Source organism: Pseudophryne corroboree, chromosome 6 (genome assembly GCF_028390025.1).
Source record: "Pseudophryne corroboree isolate aPseCor3 chromosome 6, aPseCor3.hap2, whole genome shotgun sequence".
In the NCBI taxonomy this organism is placed as follows: Eukaryota; Metazoa; Chordata; class Amphibia; order Anura; family Myobatrachidae; genus Pseudophryne; species Pseudophryne corroboree.
This window is the reverse complement of record NC_086449.1, coordinates 250281299-250301805: the sequence shown is the minus strand read 5'-3', so window position 1 is coordinate 250301805 and position 20507 is coordinate 250281299. Positions and strand designations below refer to the sequence as shown.

The 20507-nt window shown below is 45.7% G+C and overlaps 1 protein-coding gene across 1 annotated transcript in view; it reads right to left on the bottom strand.

Moving 5' to 3' along the window:
• SERINC4 (serine incorporator 4) overlaps window positions 1-20507 on the bottom strand; it is a 109790-nt gene that overhangs the window by 82019 nt on the left and 7264 nt on the right. The window contains exon 4 of the mRNA XM_063929958.1: window positions 17446-17525. Coding sequence (XP_063786028.1) covers window positions 17446-17525 — 80 coding nt within the window. The remainder of the gene's footprint in view (window positions 1-17445; window positions 17526-20507) is intronic.

The window sequence follows — 20507 nt, the reverse complement described above, 5'->3', positions numbered from 1 at the left end:
CTACCTCTGTGTCGTCATTAAGTATACTATCCATCTACATTCTATACCTGTGGTGCATTTTAGTTTTGCAGTTTGCTGACACAGTGACCACCAGTATACTATATATAGCAGTACGGTACGGAAGGCCACTGCTGTACCTACCTCTGTGTCATCATTAAGTATACTATCCATCTACATTCTATACCTGTGGTGCATTTTAGTTTTGCAGTTTGCTGACACAGTGACCACCAGTATACTATATATAGCAGTACGGTACGGAAGGCCACTGCTGTACCTACCTCTGTGTCGTCATTAAGTATACTATCCATCTACATTCTATACCTGTGGTGCATTTTAGTTTTGCAGTTTGCTGACACAGTGACCACCAGTATACTATATATAGCAGTACGGTACGGAAGGCCACTGCTGTACCTACCTCTGTGTCGTCATTAAGTATACTATCCATCTACATTCTATACCTGTGGTGCATTTTAGTTGTGCGCAGTATATATAGTAGTAGGCCATTGTTATTGATACTGGCATATAATTCCACACATTAAAATATGGAGAACAAAAATGTGGAGGTTAAAATAGGGAAAGATCAAGATCCACTTCCACCTCGTGCTGAAGCTGCTGCCACTAGTCATGGCTGAGACGATGAAATGCCATCAACGTCGTCTGCCAAGGCTGATGCCCAATGTCATAGTAGAGAGCATGTAAAATCCAAAAAACAAAAGTTCAGTAAAATGACCCAAAAATTAAAATTAAAAGCGTCTGAGGAGAAGCGTAAACTTGCCAATATGCCATTTACGACACGAAGTGGCAAGGAACGGCTGAGGCCCTGGCCTATGTTCATGGCTAGTGGTTCAGCTTCACATGAGGATGGAAGCACTCCTCCTCTCGCTAGAAAAATGAAAAGACTTAAGCTGGCAAAAGCACAGCAAAGAACTGTGCGTTCTTCTAAATCACAAATACCCAAGGAGAGTCCAATTGTGTCGGTTGCGATGCCTGACCTTCCCAACACTGGACGGGAAGAGCGTGCGCCTTCCACCATTTGCACGCCCCCTGCAAGTGCTGGAAGAAGCACCCGCAGTCCAGTTCCTGATAGTCAAATTGAAGATGTCACTGTTGAAGTACACCAGGATGAGGATATGGGTGTTGCTGGTGCTGGGGAGGAAATTGACAAGGAGGATTCTGATGGTGAGGTGGTTTGTTTAAGTCAGGCACCCGGGGAGACACCTGTTGTCCGTGGGACGAATATGGCCATTGACATGCCTGGTCAAAATAAAAAAAAAATCAGCTCTTCGGTGTGGAATTATTTCGACACAAATGCGGACAACAGGTGTCAAGCCGTGTGTTGCCTTTGTCAAGCTGTAATAAGTAGGGGTAAGGACATTAACCACCTCGGAACATCCTCCCTTATACGTCACCTGCAGCGCATTCATCATAAGTCAGTGACAAGTTCAAAAACTTTGGGTGACAGCGGAAGCAGTCCACTGACCACTAAATCCCTACCTCTTGTAACCAAGCTCCTGCAAACCACACCACCAACTCCCTCAGTGTCAATTTCCTCCTTACCCAGGAAAGCCAATAGTCCTGCAGGCCATGTCACTGGCAAGTCTGACGAGTCCTCTTCTGCCTGGGATTCCTCCGATGCATCCTTGAGTGTAACGCCTACTGCTGCTGGCGCTGCTGTTGTAGCTGCTGGGAGTCGATCGTCATCCCAGAGGGGAAGTCGGAAGACCACTTGTACTACTTCCAGTAAGCAATTGACTGTCCAACAGTCCTTTGCGAGGAAGATGAAATATCACAGCAGTCATCCTGCTGCAAAGCAGATAACTCAGGCCTTGGCAGCCTGGGCGGTGAGAAACGTGGTTCCGGTATCCACCGTTAATTCAGAGGCAACTAGAGACTTGATTGAGGTACTGTGTCCCCGGTACCAAATACCATCTAGGTTCCATTTCTCTAGGCAGGCGATACCGAAAATGTACACAGACCTCAGAAAAAGATTCACCAGTGTCCTAAAAAATGCAGTTGTACCCAGTGTCCACTTAACCACGGACATGTGGACAAGTGGAGCAGGGCAGACTCAGGACTATATGACTGTGACAGCCCACTGGGTAGATGTATTGCCTCCCGCAGCAAGAACAGCAGCGGCGGCACCAGTAGCAGCATCTCGCAAACGCCAACTCATTCCTAGGCAGGCTACGCTTTGTATCACCGCTTTACAGAAGAGGCACACAGCTGACAACCTCTTACGGAAACTGAGGAAGATCATCGCAGAATGGCTTACCCCAATTGGACTCTCCTGGGGATTTGTGACATCAGACAACGCCAGCAATATTGTCCGTGCATTACATCTGGGCAAATTCCAGCACGTCCCATGTTTTGCACATACATTGAATTTGGTGGTGCAGAATTATTTAAAAAACGACAGGGGCGTGCAAGAGATGCTGTCGGTGGCCCGAAGAATTGCGGCCACTTTCGGCATTCAGCCACCGCGTACAGAAGACTGGAGCACCACCAAACAATCCTGAACCTGCCCTGCCATCATCTGAAGCAAGAGGTGGTAACGAGGTGGAATTCAACCCTCTATATGCTTCAGAGGATGGAGGAGCAGCAAAAGGCCATTCAAGCCTATACATCTGGCCACGATATAGGCAAAGGAGGGGGAATGCACCTGACTTAAGCGCAGTGGAGAATGATTTCAACGTTGTGCAAGGTTCTGCAACCCTTTGAACTTGCCACACGTGAAGTCAGTTCAGACACCGCCAGCCTGAGTCAGGTCATTCCCCTCATCAGGCTTTTGCAGAAGAAGCTGGAGACATTGAAGGAGGAGCTAAAACAGAGCGATTCCGCTAGGCATGTGGGACTTGTGGATGGAGCCCTTAATTCGCTTAACCAGGATTCACGGGTGGTCAATCTGTTGAAATCAGAGCACTACATTTTGGCCACCGTGCTCGATCCTAGATTTAAAACCTACGTTGTATCTCTCTTTCCGGCAGACACAAGTCTGCAGAGGTTCAAAGACCTGCTGGTGAGAAAATTGTCAAGTCAAGCGGAACGTGACCCGTCAACATCTCCTCCTTCACATTCTCCCGCAACTGGGGGTGCGAGGAAAAGGCTAAGAATTCCGAGCCCACCCGCTGGCGGTGATGCAGGGCAGTCTGGAGCGAGTGCTGACATCTGGTCCGGACTGAAGGACCTGCCAATGATTACTGACATTTCGTCTACTGTCACTGCATATGATTCTCTCACCATTGAAAGAATGGTGGAGGATTATATGAGTGACTGCATCCAAGTAGGCACGTCAGACAGTCCGTACGTATACTGGCAGGAAAAAGAGGCAATTTGGAGGCCCTTGCACAAACTGGCTTTATTCTACCTAAGTTGCCCTCCCTCCAGTGTGTACTCCGAAAGAGTGTTTAGTGCAGCCGCTCACCTTGTCAGCAATCGGCGTACGAGGTTACTTTCAGAAAATGTGGAGAAGATGATGTTCATCAAAATTAATTATAATCAATTCCTCCGTGGAGACATTCACCAGCTGCAATTGCCTCCACAAAGTACACAGGGACCTGAGATAGTGGATTCCAGTGGGGACGAATTAATAATCTGTGAGGAGGGGGATGTACACAGTGAAAGGGGTGAGGAATCGGAGGATGATGATGAGGTGGACATCTTGCCTCTGTAGAGCCAGTTTGTGCAAGGAGAGATTGATTGCTTCTTTTTTTGGTGGGGGCCCAAACCAACCAGTCATTTCAGTCACAGTCGTGTGGCAGACCCTGTCACTGAAATGATGGGTTGGTTAAAGTGTGCATGTCCTGTTTATACAACATAAGGGTGGGTCGGAGGGCCCAAGGACAATTCCATCTTGCACCTCTTTTTTCTTTAATTTTTCTTTGCATCATGTCACGTGCTGTTTGGGGACAATTTTTTTGAAGTGCCATCCTGCCTGACACTGCAGTGCCACTCCTAGATGGGCCAGGTGTTTGTGTCGGCCACTTGTGTCGCTTAGCTTAGTCACACAGCGACCTTGGTGCGCCTCTTTTTTTCTTTGCATCATGTGCTGTTTGGGGACAATTTTTTTGAAGTGCCATCCTGCCTGACACTGCAGTGCCACTCCTAGATGGGCCAGGTGTTTGTGCCGGCCACTTGTGTCGCTTAGCTTAGCCATCCAGCGACCTCAGTGCAAATTTTAGGACTAAAAATAATATTGTGAGGTGTTCAGAATAGACTGGAAATGAGTGGAAATTATGGTTATTGAGGTTAATAATACTATGGGATCAAAATGACCCCCAAATTCTATGATTTAAGCAATTTTTTAGGGTTTTTTGAAAAAAACACCCGAATCCAAAACACACCCGAATCCGACAAAAAATTTTCGGTGAGGTTTTGCCAAAACGCGTCCGAATCCAAAACACGGCCGCGGAACCGAATCCAAAACCAAAACACAAAACCCGAAAAATGTCCGGTGCACATCACTAATTGCTGTATATGTGTTCTGGTGGAAGGTTACAACGGATCTTATTTTGTATTTGTATTAGTTGGTGTATGAATCTATTTCTGTGTTCTTTAGTTTCCTGTTCATCTCCAGTAAAGAAGCATGCAACACTCCCTGTGTCCTGGTTACATTAAATACTCTTATTGAAATATAAGTAACAGATTTAACACTGGCGACGAGGATGGGATAAGGTACTGTGCGAGCTTTACAAAACTTTGGAACGGCATGTGGATCCAACTCTATACTGGCCTTAATGTCCTTTAACGTGCCTATCCTTGGTTGGAAAATGTGTTGTGCGGCAGCTAACAATTTAGAAAGTTCCTTAATAGCTGCGTCATTGTTGGATACATCAGATGCTCTAAGAGACCGTTTAGTTTGTGGGATGAAAAGTGCAAGTATACAAAAGAAATTGCTGGCTGAGCCTGACCTGACTTTAGAGCGAGCACTGTCCATAGCTATTTCACTGGAGACTGCAAACAGGGATGCATCAGAATTGCAGCAAAAGGCACCAGAATGTACTCCCAATCCAGTTTATTGATATCAGAAACAGTCCTGTGTTTACTGTGGGAAGGCCTCACATGATGCCAGTCAGTGCTGGTTTAAAGACAAAGGGGTTAATTTACTAAGCTCCCGATTTTGACCGAGATGCCGTTTTTTCATCAAAGTGTCATCTCGGTAATTTACTAAACACTAATCTAGAGATGAGCGGGTTCGGTTTCTCTGAAACCGAACCCGCACGAACTTCATGTTTTTTTCACGGGTCCGAGCAGACTCGGATCCTCCCGCCTTGCTCGGTTAACCCGAGCGCGCCCGAACGTCATCATGACGCTGTCGGATTCTCGCGAGACTCGGATTCTATATAAGGAGCCGCGCGTCGCCGCCATTTTCACACGTGCATTGAGATTGATAGGGAGAGGACGTGGCTGGCGTCCTCTCCATTAGAAATTAGATTAGAAGAGAGAGAGAGATTGTGCAGAGTCAGACAGAGTTTACCACAGTGACCAGTGCAGTTGTTGTTAGTTAACTTTTATTTATTTTAATATAATATATCCGTTCTCTGCTATATCCGTTCTCTGCCTGAAAAAAAACGATACACAGCAGCAGCCAGTCACACAGTGTGACTCAGTCTGTGTGCACTCAGCTCAGCCCAGTGTGCTGCACATCAATGTATAAAAGGCAAAGCTTATAATAATTGTGGGGGAGACTGGGGAGCACTGCAGGTTGTTATAGCAGGAGCCCCCAGGAGTACATAATATTATATTAATTTAAAATTAAACAGTGCACACTTTTGCTGCAGGAGTGCCACTGCCAGTGTGACTAGTGGTGACCAGTGCCTGACCACCAGTATATTAGTAGTATTGTATACTATCTCTTTATCAACCAGTCTATATTAGCAGCAGACACAGTACAGTGCGGTAGTTCACGGCTGTGGCTACCTCTGTGTCGGCACTCGGCAGGCAGTCCGTCCATCCATAATTGTATTATATACCACCTAACCGTGGTTTTTTTTTTCTTTCTTTATACCGTCGTCATAGTCATACTAGTTGTTACGAGTATACTACTATCTCTTTATCAACCAGTGTACAGTGCGGTAGTTCACGGCTGTGGCTACCTCTGTGTCGGAACTCGGCAGGCAGTCCGTCCATCCATAATTGTATTATAATATATACCACCTAACCGTGGTTTTTTTTTCGTTCTTTATACCGTCGTCATACTAGTTGTTACGAGTATACTACTATCTCTTTATCAACCAGTGTACAGTGCGGTAGTTCACGGCTGTGGCTACCTCTGTGTCGGAACTCGGCAGGCAGTCCGTCCATCCATAATTGTATTATAATATATACCACCTAACCGTGGTTTTTTTTTCGTTCTTTATACCGTCGTCATACTAGTTGTTACGAGTATACTACTATCTCTTTATCAACCAGTGTACAGTGCGGTAGTTCACGGCTGTGGCTACCTCTGTGTCGGAACTCGGCAGGCAGTCCGTCCATCCATAATTGTATTATAATATATACCACCTAACCGTGGTTTTTTTTTCGTTCTTTATACCGTCGTCATACTAGTTGTTACGAGTATACTACTATCTCTTTATCAACCAGTGTACAGTGCGGTAGTTCACGGCTGTGGCTACCTCTGTGTCGGCACTCGGCAGGCAGTCCGTCCAACCATAATTGTATTATATACCACCTAACCGTGGTTTTTTTTTCATTCTTTATACCGTCGTCATACTAGTTGTTACGAGTATACTACTATCTCTTTATCAACCAGTGTACAGTGCGGTAGTTCACGGCTGTGGCTACCTCTGTGTCGGCACTCGGCAGGCAGTCCGTCCAACCATAATTGTATTATATACCACCTAACCGTGGTTTTTTTTTCATTCTTTATACCGTCGTCATACTAGTTGTTACGAGTATACTACTATCTCTTTATCAACCAGTGTACAGTGCGGTAGTTCACGGCTGTGGCTACCTCTGTGTCGGCACTCGGCAGCCCGTCCATAATTGTATATACCAGTGACCTAACCGTGGTTTTTTTTTCTTTCTTTATACATACATACTAGTTACGAGTATACTATCTCTTTATCAACCAGTCTATATATTAGCAGCAGACACAGTACAGTGCGGTAGTTCACGGCTGTGGCTACCTCTGTGTCGGCACTCGGCAGCCCGTCCATAATTGTATATACCACCTAACCGTGTTTTTTTTTTCTTTCTTTATACATACATACTAGTTACGAGTATACTATCTCTTTATCAACCAGTCTATATATTAGCAGCAGACACAGTACAGTGCGGTAGTTCACGGCTGTGGCTACCTCTGTGTCGGCACTCCGCAGCCCGTCCATAATTGTATATACCAGTGACCTAACCGTGGTTTTTTTTTCTTTCTTTATACATACATACTAGTTACGAGTATACTATCTCTTTATCAACCAGTCTATATATTAGCAGCAGACACAGTACAGTGCGGTAGTTCACGGCTGTGGCTACCTCTGTGTCGGCACTCGGCAGCCCGTCCATAATTGTATATACCAGTGACCTAACCGTGGTTTTTTTTTCTTTCTTTATACATACATACTAGTTACGAGTATACTATCTCTTTATCAACCAGTCTATATATTAGCAGCAGACACAGTACAGTGCGGTAGTTCACGGCTGTGGCTACCTCTGTGTCGGCACTCGGCAGCCCGTCCATAATTGTATATACCAGTGACCTAACCGTGGTTTTTTTTTCTTTCTTTATACATACATACTAGTTACGAGTATACTATCTCTTTATCAACCAGTCTATATATTAGCAGCAGACACAGTACAGTGCGGTAGTTCACGGCTGTGGCTACCTCTGTGTCGGCACTCGGCAGCCCGTCCATAATTGTATATACCACCTAACCGTGGTTTTTTTTTCTTTCTTTATACATACATACTAGTTACGAGTATACTATCTCTTTATCAACCAGTCTATATATTAGCAGCAGACACAGTACAGTGCGGTAGTTCACGGCTGTGGCTACCTCTGTGTCGGCACTCGGCAGCCCGTCCATAATTGTATATACCAGTGACCTAACCGTGGTTTTTTTTTCTTTCTTTATACATACATACTAGTTACGAGTATACTATCTCTTTATCAACCAGTCTATATATTAGCAGCAGACACAGTACAGTGCGGTAGTTCACGGCTGTGGCTACCTCTGTGTCGGCACTCGGCAGCCCGTCCATAATTGTATACTAGTATCCAATCCATCCATCTGCATTGTTTACCTGAGGTGCCTTTTAGTTGTGCCTATTAAAATATGGAGAACAAAAATGTTGAGGTTCCAAAATTAGGGAAAGATCAAGATCCACTTCCACCTCGTGCTGAAGCTGCTGCCACTAGTCATGGCCGAGACGATGAAATGCCAGCAACGTCGTCTGCCAAGGCCGATGCCCAATGTCATAGTACAGAGCATGTCAAATCCAAAACACCAAATATCAGTAAAAAGCCTCTTTTTTTCTTTGCGTCATGTGCTGTTTGGGGAGGGTTTTTTGGAAGGGACATCCTGCGTGACACTGCAGTGCCACTCCTAGATGGGCCCGGTGTTTGTGTCGGCCACTAGGGTCGCTAATCTTACTCACACAGTCAGCTACCTCATTGCGCCTCTTTTTTTCTTTGCGTCATGTGCTGTTTGGGGAGGGTTTTTTGGAAGGGCCATCCTGCGTGACACTGCAGTGCCACTCCTAGATGGGCCCGGTGTTTGTGTCGGCCACTAGGGTCGCTAATCTTACTCACACAGCTACCTCATTGCGCCTCTTTTTTTCTTTGCGTCATGTGCTGTTTGGGGAGGGTTTTTTGGAAGGGCCATCCTGCGTGACACTGCAGTGCCACTCCTAGATGGGCCCGGTGTTTGTGTCGGCCACTAGGGTCGCTAATCTTACTCACACAGCTACCTCATTGCGCCTCTTTTTTTCTTTGCGTCATGTGCTGTTTGGGGAGGGTTTTTTGGAAGGGACATCCTGCGTGACACTGCAGTGCCACTCCTAGATGGGCCCGGTGTTTGTGTCGGCCACTAGGGTCGCTTATCTTACTCACACAGCGACCTCGGTGCAAATTTTAGGACTAAAAATAATATTGTGAGGTGTGATGTGTTCAGAATAGGCTGAAAATGAGTGTAAATTATGTTTTTTGAGGTTAATAATACTTTGGGATCAAAATTACCCCCAAATTCTATGATTTAAGCTGTTTTTTAGGGTTTTTTGAAAAAAACACCCGAATCCAAAACACACCCGAATCCGACAAAAAAAATTCGGTGAGGTTTTGCCAAAACGCGGTCGAACCCAAAACACGGCCGCGGAACCGAACCCAAAACCAAAACACAAAACCCGAAAAATTTCCGGCGCTCATCTCTACACTAATCACGGCAGAGATGAGGGCATTCGTAATATTTTGAAGTCCTAGGAAAAAAATCACGAATGAATACACCATCGGTCAAAACGCGGCTGTTTAAGTATGAATCTCGGTAATTTACTAAGAAGTGCAAAGCAAAAAACAAACAAACACTGCCGTGAAAAATTACAACTCGTAAAAAAGTGCTAAAAAAAAACAGACCTTATTTTTTTTCCCGTGATTAGATAGGCATGCACGGATCCATGAGATCCGTGCATGTATATCAGTGGGAAGGGGTGGGAAAGTGCTTATTTTGTAAAAAAAAATTGCGTGGGGTCCCCCCTCCTAAGCATAACCAGCCTCGGGCTCTTTGAGCCGATCCTGGTTGCAAAAATATGGGGGAAAAAATGACAGGGTTCCCCCATATTTAAGCAACCAGCATCGGGCTCTGCGCCTGGTCCTGGTCCCAAAAATACGGGGGACAAAAAGAGTAGGGGTCCCCCGTATTTTTAAAACCAGCACCGGGCTCCACTAGCTGGACAGATAATGCCACAGCCGGGGGTCACTTTTATATAGTGCCCTGCGGCCGTGGCATCAAAAATCCAACTAGTCACTCCTGGCCGGGGTACCCTGGGTGAGTGGGGACCCCTTCAATCAAGGGGTCCCCCCCCCCCCCAGCCACCCAAGGGCCAGGGGTGAAGCCCGAGGCTGTCCCCCCCCATCCAATGGGCTGCGGATGGGGGGGCTGATAGCCTTTGTTGTAAAAGAAAAGACATTGTTTTTAGTAGCAGTACTACAAGTCCCAGCAAGCCTCCCCCGCATGCTGGTACTTGGAGAACCACAAGTACCAGCATGCGGCGGAAAAACTGGCCCGCTGGTACCTGTAGTACTACTACTAAAAAAATACCCAAAAAAAGACAAGACACACACACCGTGAAAGTATAATTTTATTACATACATACACACATACATACATACTTACCTTATGTTCCCACGCAGGTCGGTCCTCTTCTCCAGTAGAATCCAAGGGGTACCTGTTGAAGAAATTATACTCACGAGATCCAGGGGTCCAGGCTCCTCGGGAAATCCAGGGGTAATCCACGTACTTGAAAAAAATAACAAAACGGTGTCCCGACCACGAACTGAAAGGGGACCCATGTTTGCACATGGGTCACCTTTCCACGAATGCCAGAAACCCACTCTGACTTCTGTCTAAGTGGGTTTCTTCAGCCAATCAGGGAGCGCCACGTTGTAGCACTCTCCTGATCAGCTGTGTGCTCCTGTCCTCACTGACAGGCAGCACACGGCAGTGTTACAATGTAGCGCCTATGCGCTACATTGTAACCAATGCTGGGAACTTTCTGCCCTGCGGTTGACCTAAAGTGACGTCACCGCTGAGCAAGAAAGTTCCCACACACAGCTGATCAGGAGAGTGCTACAACGTGGCGCTCCCTGATTGGCTGAAGAAACCCACTTAGACAGAAGTCAGAGTGGGTTTCTGGCATTCGTGGAAAGGTGACCCATGTGCAAACATGGGTCCCCTTTCAGTTCGTGGTCGGGACACCGTTTTGTTATTTTTTTCAAGTACGTGGATTACCCCTGGATTTCCCGAGGAGCCTGGACCCCTGGATCTCGTGAGTATAATTTCTTCAACAGGTACCCCTTGGATTCTACTGGAGAAGAGGACCGACCTGCGTGGGAACATAAGGTAAGTATGTATGTATGGGTGTATGTATGTAATAAAATTATACTTTCACGGTGTGTGTGTCTTGTCTTTTTTTGGGTATTTTTTTAGTAGTAGTACTACAGGTACCAGTGGGCCAGTTTTTCCGCCGCATGCTGGTACTTGTGGTTCTCCAAGTACCAGCATGCGGGGGAGGCTTGCTGGGACTTGTAGTACTGCTACTAAAAACAATATCTTTTCTTTTACAACAAAGGCTATCAGCCCCCCCATCCGCAGCCCATTGGATGGGGGGGGGGGACAGCCTCGGGCTTCACCCCTGGCCCTTGGGTGGCTGGGGGGGGGGACCCCTTGATTGAAGGGGTCCCCACTCCCCCAGGGTACCCCGGCCAGGAGTGACTAGTTGGATTTTTGATGCCACGGCCGCAGGGCACTATATAAAAGTGACCCCCGGCTGTGGCATTATCTGTCCAGCTAGTGGAGCCCGGTGCTGGTTTTAAAAATACGGGGGACCCCTACTCTTTTTGTCCCCCATATTTTTGGAACCAGGACCAGGCGCAGAGCCCGATGCTGGTTGCTTAAATATGGGGGAACCCCTGTCAATTTTTTTCCCATATTTCGGCAACCAGGATCGGCTCAAAGAGCCCGAGGCTGGTTATGCTTAGGAGGGGGGACCCCACGCAATTTTTTTTTTTAATTTTACAGTGTTTAATTATAAAAAAAAAAAAATAGAACCCCAGCACGGATCACACAGATCCGGCCGAGATTAATTGTAAAAAAGTCGGCAGTGTTTTGCTAATCACTGCCGTAAAAAACACAAAAAAAACACGAATGACATCGACATCGGAAGAAAAGAAAAACCCGAATACGACAGCTTAGTAAATCCATCGTAATAAATTCAAAAAGTTGCAGTTTTACACTTTCGATGTCATTCGTGATTGAACTTTGACCTTTTTCCGAAAATTACGAATGTTAGTAAATTTACCCCAAAGTGTGTAGAAAATGTAAGAAAAACCGGTGCAAGCTAGCACTAACGTTAAAAAGGAAGCCACTAACATTTTTAATTGCCGTCTATTACTTTTGTAAATGTTTGCATATGCTGTAATGGTGATGGCACTCAATGCTGAATATGTGGCAATAAAAGAGAAAAATGGTGCCTACCCCTGGCATTGAGAAAGTGTAGACATAGCATAGACATTTGGCTTTACAGTGTGTAGTAGTAAATGCTTCATGGAATATAGAATATAGCTGCAACAAACAGTTGGACGGGCCAACAGGCAAATCAGCAATTAAAAGTGTGGTGTCTATAGTTCCCATTGCTGTATATGTGTTCTGGTGGAAGGTTACAACGGATCTTATTTTGTATTTGTATTAGTTGGTGTATGAATCTATTTCTGAGTTCTATGGTTTCCTGTACTGCTCCAGTAAAGAAGCATGCAACACTCCCTGTGTCCTGGTTACATAAAAAACTCTTATTGAAATATAAGTAACAGATTTAACAAAAAGGTGGTTATATAGTGCTGCTGATCGTCTTGATCATCATTGTGTATATTATTTGCAGGTGCACAGATAGCTGGACTCCAGTACTGAGAGGGGGCGTGGAAAACTTGGGTAGGTGTGGCCAGTCCTCCTCCTTATAAAATATAAAAAAACAACTTATTATGTGCGTCTACAATGCCAGGGGATGGGGGCACCAGTAGCAGATCCGATGCGCAGTGCGATGGCCCCATCCTGCACTTCATGCACTACAGGACTGATAGCCTCTCTCCAGCCCAGCTCCCCCATCCCCCCCCCCCCCCGCCTCCACACCTTGGCATCACTGATTATTTGCACCAGCCCCCTAGTACCTCCATGAAATACCCAAATATGCTCTTACTCTACTCAACCTACACTTGTTCACTTCTTCATTCCCCCATCCCCCATTTCACTATGCAAAACTATGTGAAGTTATATGCATATGTATTTTTGGTGTACATGCACAGTAAAAAAAAGCATGTATTTTCTGTAAAAAAACCCAGACCAGTGGCGACACTTTCTGGGGGCGGCACAGCAGGAGCCAGGGCTGGATTTACCGCTAGCAAAGCCGAACCAGGCAATTGCCTAGGGTATCTGGCTTCACATAAGGGCTGGCTCAGCAACCATTCGTGGTCCATGGGGCACCCGATGTTCGGTTTCCGCCGGCGGCTCTGCTCTTGCATATCTAAGCAGAGCCGCCTGCTGTAGCGACAGAGCAGGTGCAGAGAGTGTGCCTCTATGGATGCGGATAGCTGCTCATGGACCACAGCAGTCTTATGGGCTCCCTGTTCACCGGGCCATGCCCGGCCCTGCCTGCGGCCATCCCCTCCTCCCAAGATGAGCGCCCAGACATCCCAGCTGTGCGCTTCACAGTCGCGCTACCCGGTGACATTCCGAACTGCTGCCTGCTGAGACCTTCCCAACCACAGGCTGCTGAACTGGAGCTGTCTGCAGCAACACCCCGTCAGTGTCCAGATCACCCCCGTGCAAAAGGCTAGACACGGAGACCACGTGGGCTCTGGAAACAGCGCCTAGCAGACATTTCCCTCCAAGTGAGATGTGATCCAAGGAGGGAGAGCAATGGGACTGGATCACAACCACAATCTTATATATATCTATATCTATATCTCTATATCTCCCTCTTGGGGTATCCACGCCCCACCGTGCCCACAGCTTGGCTAGCGTAGCGAGCCTGCAAGTGGCTCTTTTGCGCCTGTACCGCTGCCGGTGTCGGCATTCCGGATCCCAGCGCCGGGATCCCAAGCCTCGGCTATTAATACTACACCCGGCTGGAGCAGTTTTGCCATCTGAGTATGTTCTCCTATGTGAGCAGCTATGTGTCTTTGCACAGAGACACACCCATGTTGGCTATGCCACCCTCCTGTTATCTCCCAGTAACTCCCACTATAACTCTCGGACCTACGTCTGATTCTGTGCTGCGTTTCTGTGCGCAGGCACTGGGGATACATGCACGGTGCTACTCAGACCCTTGTGTGGTACACAAATGCTAAGAACCTCAATTTTACACTATGTGAAATTGCAGAGTTTACTATAATTGTTCTAATTGCTAACGTAGTCTCAGCATGGTAGCACCTCTCATTATGTTTAAAATTAGGGTGTGCAATCCAACACCCCAAGATATGCAGTGCACAAACCATCGGCCAACTGCGTGCACATCACCTCTGCACATACTTGCCTACTTTTGAAAAAGCATTTCAGGGAGACTGTGATAGTAACTCCTATCAGCGCGGACGCGTACTGCTACATGGGAGAGGCGTGTCATAAAAATGACTTATTTCCAAATGTAAATGAGCCCCAAAGTTAGTAAGATCCGCTTATTGGAGAAAGGACACTGATATTTTGCTTGACTTGTTTGTGTATTGTGTCTCACAAGAGGTTCCACATACTGTAAGTGGCCATGAGAAACCTTATTTAAAATGCATGTAGCCAATGCCATAGGGATCATTGTGCCCTATAACCAATGCAGGAAAATGGCACTGATCCCATTTGAATGTGTGTATCTGTGATTTCTTTTTTCCCCAAGAATGTAACAGCTACATAATGGGGATAAGGCGCAATCAGGGAGATTGCTGGACTATTCAGGGAGTCAGGGAGATTGCTGCTACTGTATTTCAGGGAGTCTCCTGCAGAATGAGGGAAGGTAGGCAACTATGCTTCTGCATTTATCCTTGAATTAGGCCATATTTATCATTTGCTATTTGAATTTAAGATGTGTAATTTTCTATATTTTGTATTTAGGTTATGATTTTGCACATACCCTATAAAAATAATGCAACATTAAAGAATATTATCACCACATTGCTGCCTCACAGATCTGTGGTCATAGCCTGTATGCTATCCCCATACTTGTGTGGTCCAAACAAACATACTGGTAGGTTAAATGTCTATGACTGGCACTAATTTAATAAACAATAATAATATTTGTACCACCCAGCCACTGACTTCTGAGACATTGTACTGAGACTCCTGCCTATTATATAGTACAACCTGTGAGAGGATACAGGGTAAATGTTATATCTTGCTATGTAGCTGGTTTATTCAGAACATGGCACCACTGTTACCATTAGGAAGTTTAGACTCACTTAGGCAAATAGTTGGTTAAAAGCACAAGCAAGCTTTTCTTGTACAAAACACACTCAGGATTACAGCACTGTAATGAAATAATTACCAGTGGGTTCAAAGCACGACAAATCCAATAACAAAGCCTGTAGGGGGTATAGTCGCCTTACCGCTCAGAGCAATGATGCAGTCACTCCTATACCAGCAAGTAAGGCACCAAACCAAACATAGGCCCTCATTCCGAGTTGTTCGCTCGTTCTTTTTCATCGCATCGCAGTGAAAATCCGCTTAGTACGCATGCGCAAAGTTCGCACTGCGACTGCGCCAAGTAACTTTACTATGAAGAAAGTATTTTTACTCACAGCTTTTTCTTCGCTCCGGCGATCGTAATGTGATTGACAGGAAATGGGTGTTACTGGGCGGAAACACGGCGTTTCAGGGGCGTGTGGCTGAAAACGCTACCGTTTCCGGAAAAAACGCAGGAGTGGCCGGGGAAACGGTGGGAGTGCCTGGGCGAACGCTGGGTGTGTTTGTGACGTCAACCAGGAACGACAAGCACTGAACTGATCGCACAGGCAGAGTAAGTCTGGAGCTACTCTGAAACTGCTAAGTAGTTAGTAATCGCAATATTGCGAATACATCGGTCGCAATTTTAAGAAGCTAAGATTCACTCCCAGTAGGCGGCGGCTTAGCGTGAGCAACTCTGCTAAATTCGCCTTGCGACCGACCAACTCGGAATGAGGGCCATAATATCTTCCTGCTTTTAGCAGGTACACAAAGTGACAAAGTCCACGCCATATAAAAGATGAGAATCTCTGGCACAATACCAGCCAGTCCAACAGGAGACGTAATCCCTGATCAGTACTGTCTTAAAACAGAAGACTCCTGCCAGTGCGGAGATGCATTCTTTTATCTCCAGCCTCCAGTTTAGTTCCCATGGTGGCGTTAGGAAAGCAGGGTTTCCTTGCTGTACTGGTATTGTTATAATAGAGGGGTTGTCACTTTGTGCCACTGGGTGGTCTTCAGTTTGCCGGCTGTCGGGATCCCGGCGCACAGTATACCGGCGCCGGAATCCCGACAGCCGGCATACCGACACTTTTTCTCCCTCTTGGGGGTCCACGACCCCCCTGAAGGGAGAATAAATAGCGTAGCGCGCCACCGTGCCCGCAGCGCAGCGAGTGCAGCGAGCCCGCAAGGAGCTCATTTGCACTCGCCACGCTGTCGGTATGACGGTGGTCGGGATCCCGGCGCCGGTATGATAGTCGCCGGTAGCCCGGCCGCCGGCATACCATACTACACCCGTGCCACCCGTACCTCATGTAACAACAGCCACAGGCCACTTCTCTATTAGCCTAGGGCAGCTGGAACCCTTAGTCAGGCCCTGGTAAGCTCTGTGCTGAACAATAGGTACCCACTTAACCCGACAATGGAGTCTAACCCTTTTCAGATTTTCTTGGTGAGAATATGCTTTGGATGCAGCTATTACTAATCATGGATCATGACAGCCGGGATCCCGGCTGCCGGTAAAACATATGTATTCCGTGCCAAGAATGGGTAAACCAATGTTTGTGTGTGTTCTGTTATTTTAATATTATATAATTTTCCTACATACTTTTCTGTAGATACATTTATTTATTCTTCTCTTTCGCCAATGTAATCCCTTGCATTAAATAAAAAAGGTAGAAGCGAAGTCAGCCTACATTATAGATGGGGGCCAGTCTGTAGCAGGCCCTGCTTATTTACACAGCTTGTTCAGGAAGGTGAGTGATGTTTTTTTACAAACAATTTTTCTTTGCGACTTGATGACGGGTAAATTTGCTGTGGTTTCAGTTATCTCACGTGTCTCTTTGTTTGACACCTTTTGTGGCAGATATTCTAATGGCTCGTGAACACAGCTTAATAAATATGATGATTTGTAGTCTGGATATTTTAAAAATTGGCAATTTGTATCATGTCAGTTTTGACTTTAATAAGTCTGTAAAAATACAAACACCGGCGACTTTAACAAATCATTGCTTGATAAATTCCCTAGGTTGTAAGCTGTCACCTCCCCAGCCTTTGTTTTCACATCTATTTGTCTACTTGTTTAATTTGTCTATCTTCTATGTCCCTGTATTATTTATTATCTATTTCCCCATTGTTCCACTCTATGATAATAATAACCTCTAGTGAGCCATCCAATGACTAAAGACACAGCTAGAGTCTAACATACTATCATGATTCATCCTTGTTTCCGCTCAATAACTGCGCCCTCTTGTCACTCACATACACAAAAATAAATGACAAAAATAATGAAATATACAATACAATTTCTGCCTTTTCTTACCGCGTATAAAAGACTCACTGGGGATAAAGAATGCTGCAACACACATTCCAACTAAAATCAGGAGCTTCAGACACCAAAACCTACAAAGCACAATATAAACAAAATCAGTATCGACACTACTGAACTGTGAGCCTGAGTCATGTTTTTTTATTCATTTATATTTTTTCTGTGCAGGGTAAATACTGGCTGCCTTTGCATGTAGCCAACAAATGTTAGACAACTTTATTTTTACACAATTTAGAGTTCAGTTTCAACACACCCCTCCCAAATCTAATCTCTCTGCACATGTTACATCTGCCCCACCTGCAGTGGAACATGGTTTTGCCCAGTTGCTTGCTTTTTTGCTTTACTAACAAACATGAAACAGACCCTGTGTATTGTAATTCATCATGTGATACATAATACAGTACATTGGCTGTCCCTGATGAGTTAAAGAGCCCAAACATCAGGCAGCTATCGGGTAAATTCCCTTTTCTGCAGATGACTTGTTTGGGGGATCAGGGAAATCCAGCATGTTACAAGTTTTCGATTCGCCAAGTCCAACCAAAAATGATCAGGCACTTTGGGATCACTAACCTGTTGGATTTTAACAATTCCCTGCCAAATCGCTGATCAATGATGTCCACCAATCGGTGGATCAGATCGCCAATTGACGGATCTGCAGAACGGGGTAGGGAGGTATTGCCCGTGTTTGTCCCATCATAAACTCTAGGTAATCTCCAAAATACTGTTGTACATCAAATACATTATTATTACTACATCATTACATCACTGTAATGCAAAGCACAACACAAATTTAGGGTAGATTTGTCAAAACTTCTAAGGACAACAACTAGAGGTGTCTCCCATAGCAACCAATCAGATCGCAGCCATTATTATATTAAATGTACTAGACACATGATAGCTAGAATAGGATTGGTAACTATGACTAACACCTCCACTTGTCCTTTGTAGAAGGTTTGACAAATCACATTAGTGAAATTTCACAAACATTTAGCACCAATTCCAGTCCTCTTTTCAGATGCTGTTCACTTTTTCCTGCCCCTGATGATTATTCATGTGCTTAAATTATTATTTATTACTTGATAGATTTCGAAAGCTTCGTCATAAACAAGTACAATAGGACTAAAAAAGTCATCAGCGGGACAAGAAGTTTAGTACCATATATCGGATAATGCACTGCTACTGGAAATTAGAGGTCACCAGGAGATGAGATCAGGATGATAGATAGACAATATCTAGGTCTACAGTCAATAGGTCAATGGTAGACATGCATTAGGTCAACAGGTTAAAAAGGTCGACAGATGAAAGGTCAACAGTCAGAGCTGTAACTAGACATTGCTCTGTGCCAGAAAGAGAATTGGTACCCCCACATCCCGATATTTAAAATAGGGACAGTAGCTTCTTGCAGAAGGGGCATGGCTCAGAATAGTACCAATTCACATTACACCGCACAGTAGTATTCATTAGTCACGTTACACCACACAGTCTTACCACTTATACATGTTATGCCACACAGTAGTGCCCTTTATACACGGTATGCTACACAGAAGAGCCCCTTTTACACATTATACCATGGAAGAACCCCTTACACATATTACACCACAGTAGAGCCGCTTATACAAGTTACGCCACAGTAGAGCCCCATATACACGTTATGCCACAGATTAGCCTCTTATACACATTATGCCAGGTAGAGCTCCTCCACCTGTTTCATTCCCCAGCCCCCCCCCCCTCCCCCTCTAAGCAGCATCCACAAAATGTCCCCTATGAAAAGTCCCTCTGGACACTGCAGGAGATAAGGAAGGCCCCACAGACACTCCTGTGCCTGGCCGAAAACCCTGCAGGAGACTGGGAAGGTGGGAAGGAGCACACGGGGGAGAGATAGCTGCAGCGCTGCCCACTCTAATGTATATTAGTAGCGGTGCATACAGCAGGGAAGGAGCAGAATGCACTGTTACTATTATACAGTACAGCAAGCAGCAGCTGGCAACATAGACAAGCAATCGTGGGCGGTGTGGATGTATGCTGAGCACTGTCTGCAGGTCTGGTATGATATACCAGCAGATGGGATGCCGACTGTCAGTATACCGACAGCGGCATCCTGTCTGCCAGAATATGACAGTGAGGCAACTAGTCCCCTTGTTGGGTCGCTGTGCTCGCCACACTGTGGGCCCAGTGGTGAGCTTCGCTCGCCACAGGTTCTGTTCCGATTTGGTTGGTGGCATGGATCCACCAGTTGAGCGGGAGTTAGGTGGCGGGTGTCAGGATGCCGGCCGTTGGCAAAATGCACGTTTTTGGGATTCCGGTATCTCCAGAATGCGAGGCTCGTGACCGTGAGCATTTTGACTGCATTCCCCATCTGCACCACCCCAGTTACAGTCCTGTCAACAGTATGTAAGGTCAACAGGTACAAACGGTTGACATGACAATGGTCGACACACAAATGGTCAACACATGTTTTATTGGGTTTTAAACATGTTTTCCAAACTTTTACTTGATATACAATCCACATGGACTACGACTGGGAATAGTAACCTGTGGCTAGCGCAGTGAGCCACCTTGCTGAAAGCGTCAAGAGCAAAGCGAGCCTGTGAGTGTATACGTTTCTACTGATGGTGGTTACATATTACCAAACATACAAGATTTGACCCAAAAAACTGAAAAAACTTTTGTCGCCCATTGTCATGTTGACTTTTTGACCCTAACTTTCTTTTATACCTGTCAACCTTTCTGTCAACCTTTTATTTATCGACCTCTTGTACCTGTCAGCCTAATGCATGTTGACCATTTGGTGTTGACCTATTGGTTGTTGAGCTATATACTGTAGATCTGCTATCTCACACCTGTATTAACACAGGGCGTGGGATGCATGATGCATTGCATTGTGATTGCGATGCATCACGCCACTCATCACATGCATGTCAGCGTTTACTAATGCCATATACATGAATATTTCAGCTAAGGACAGTGCTCCCAATGAGAGCTGTCCTTTGCAGTGTGGGGACTTCTGGGGTTAGGACCCGGGAGTTTTTCTGCGCATGCGTCAGATAACAAAAATG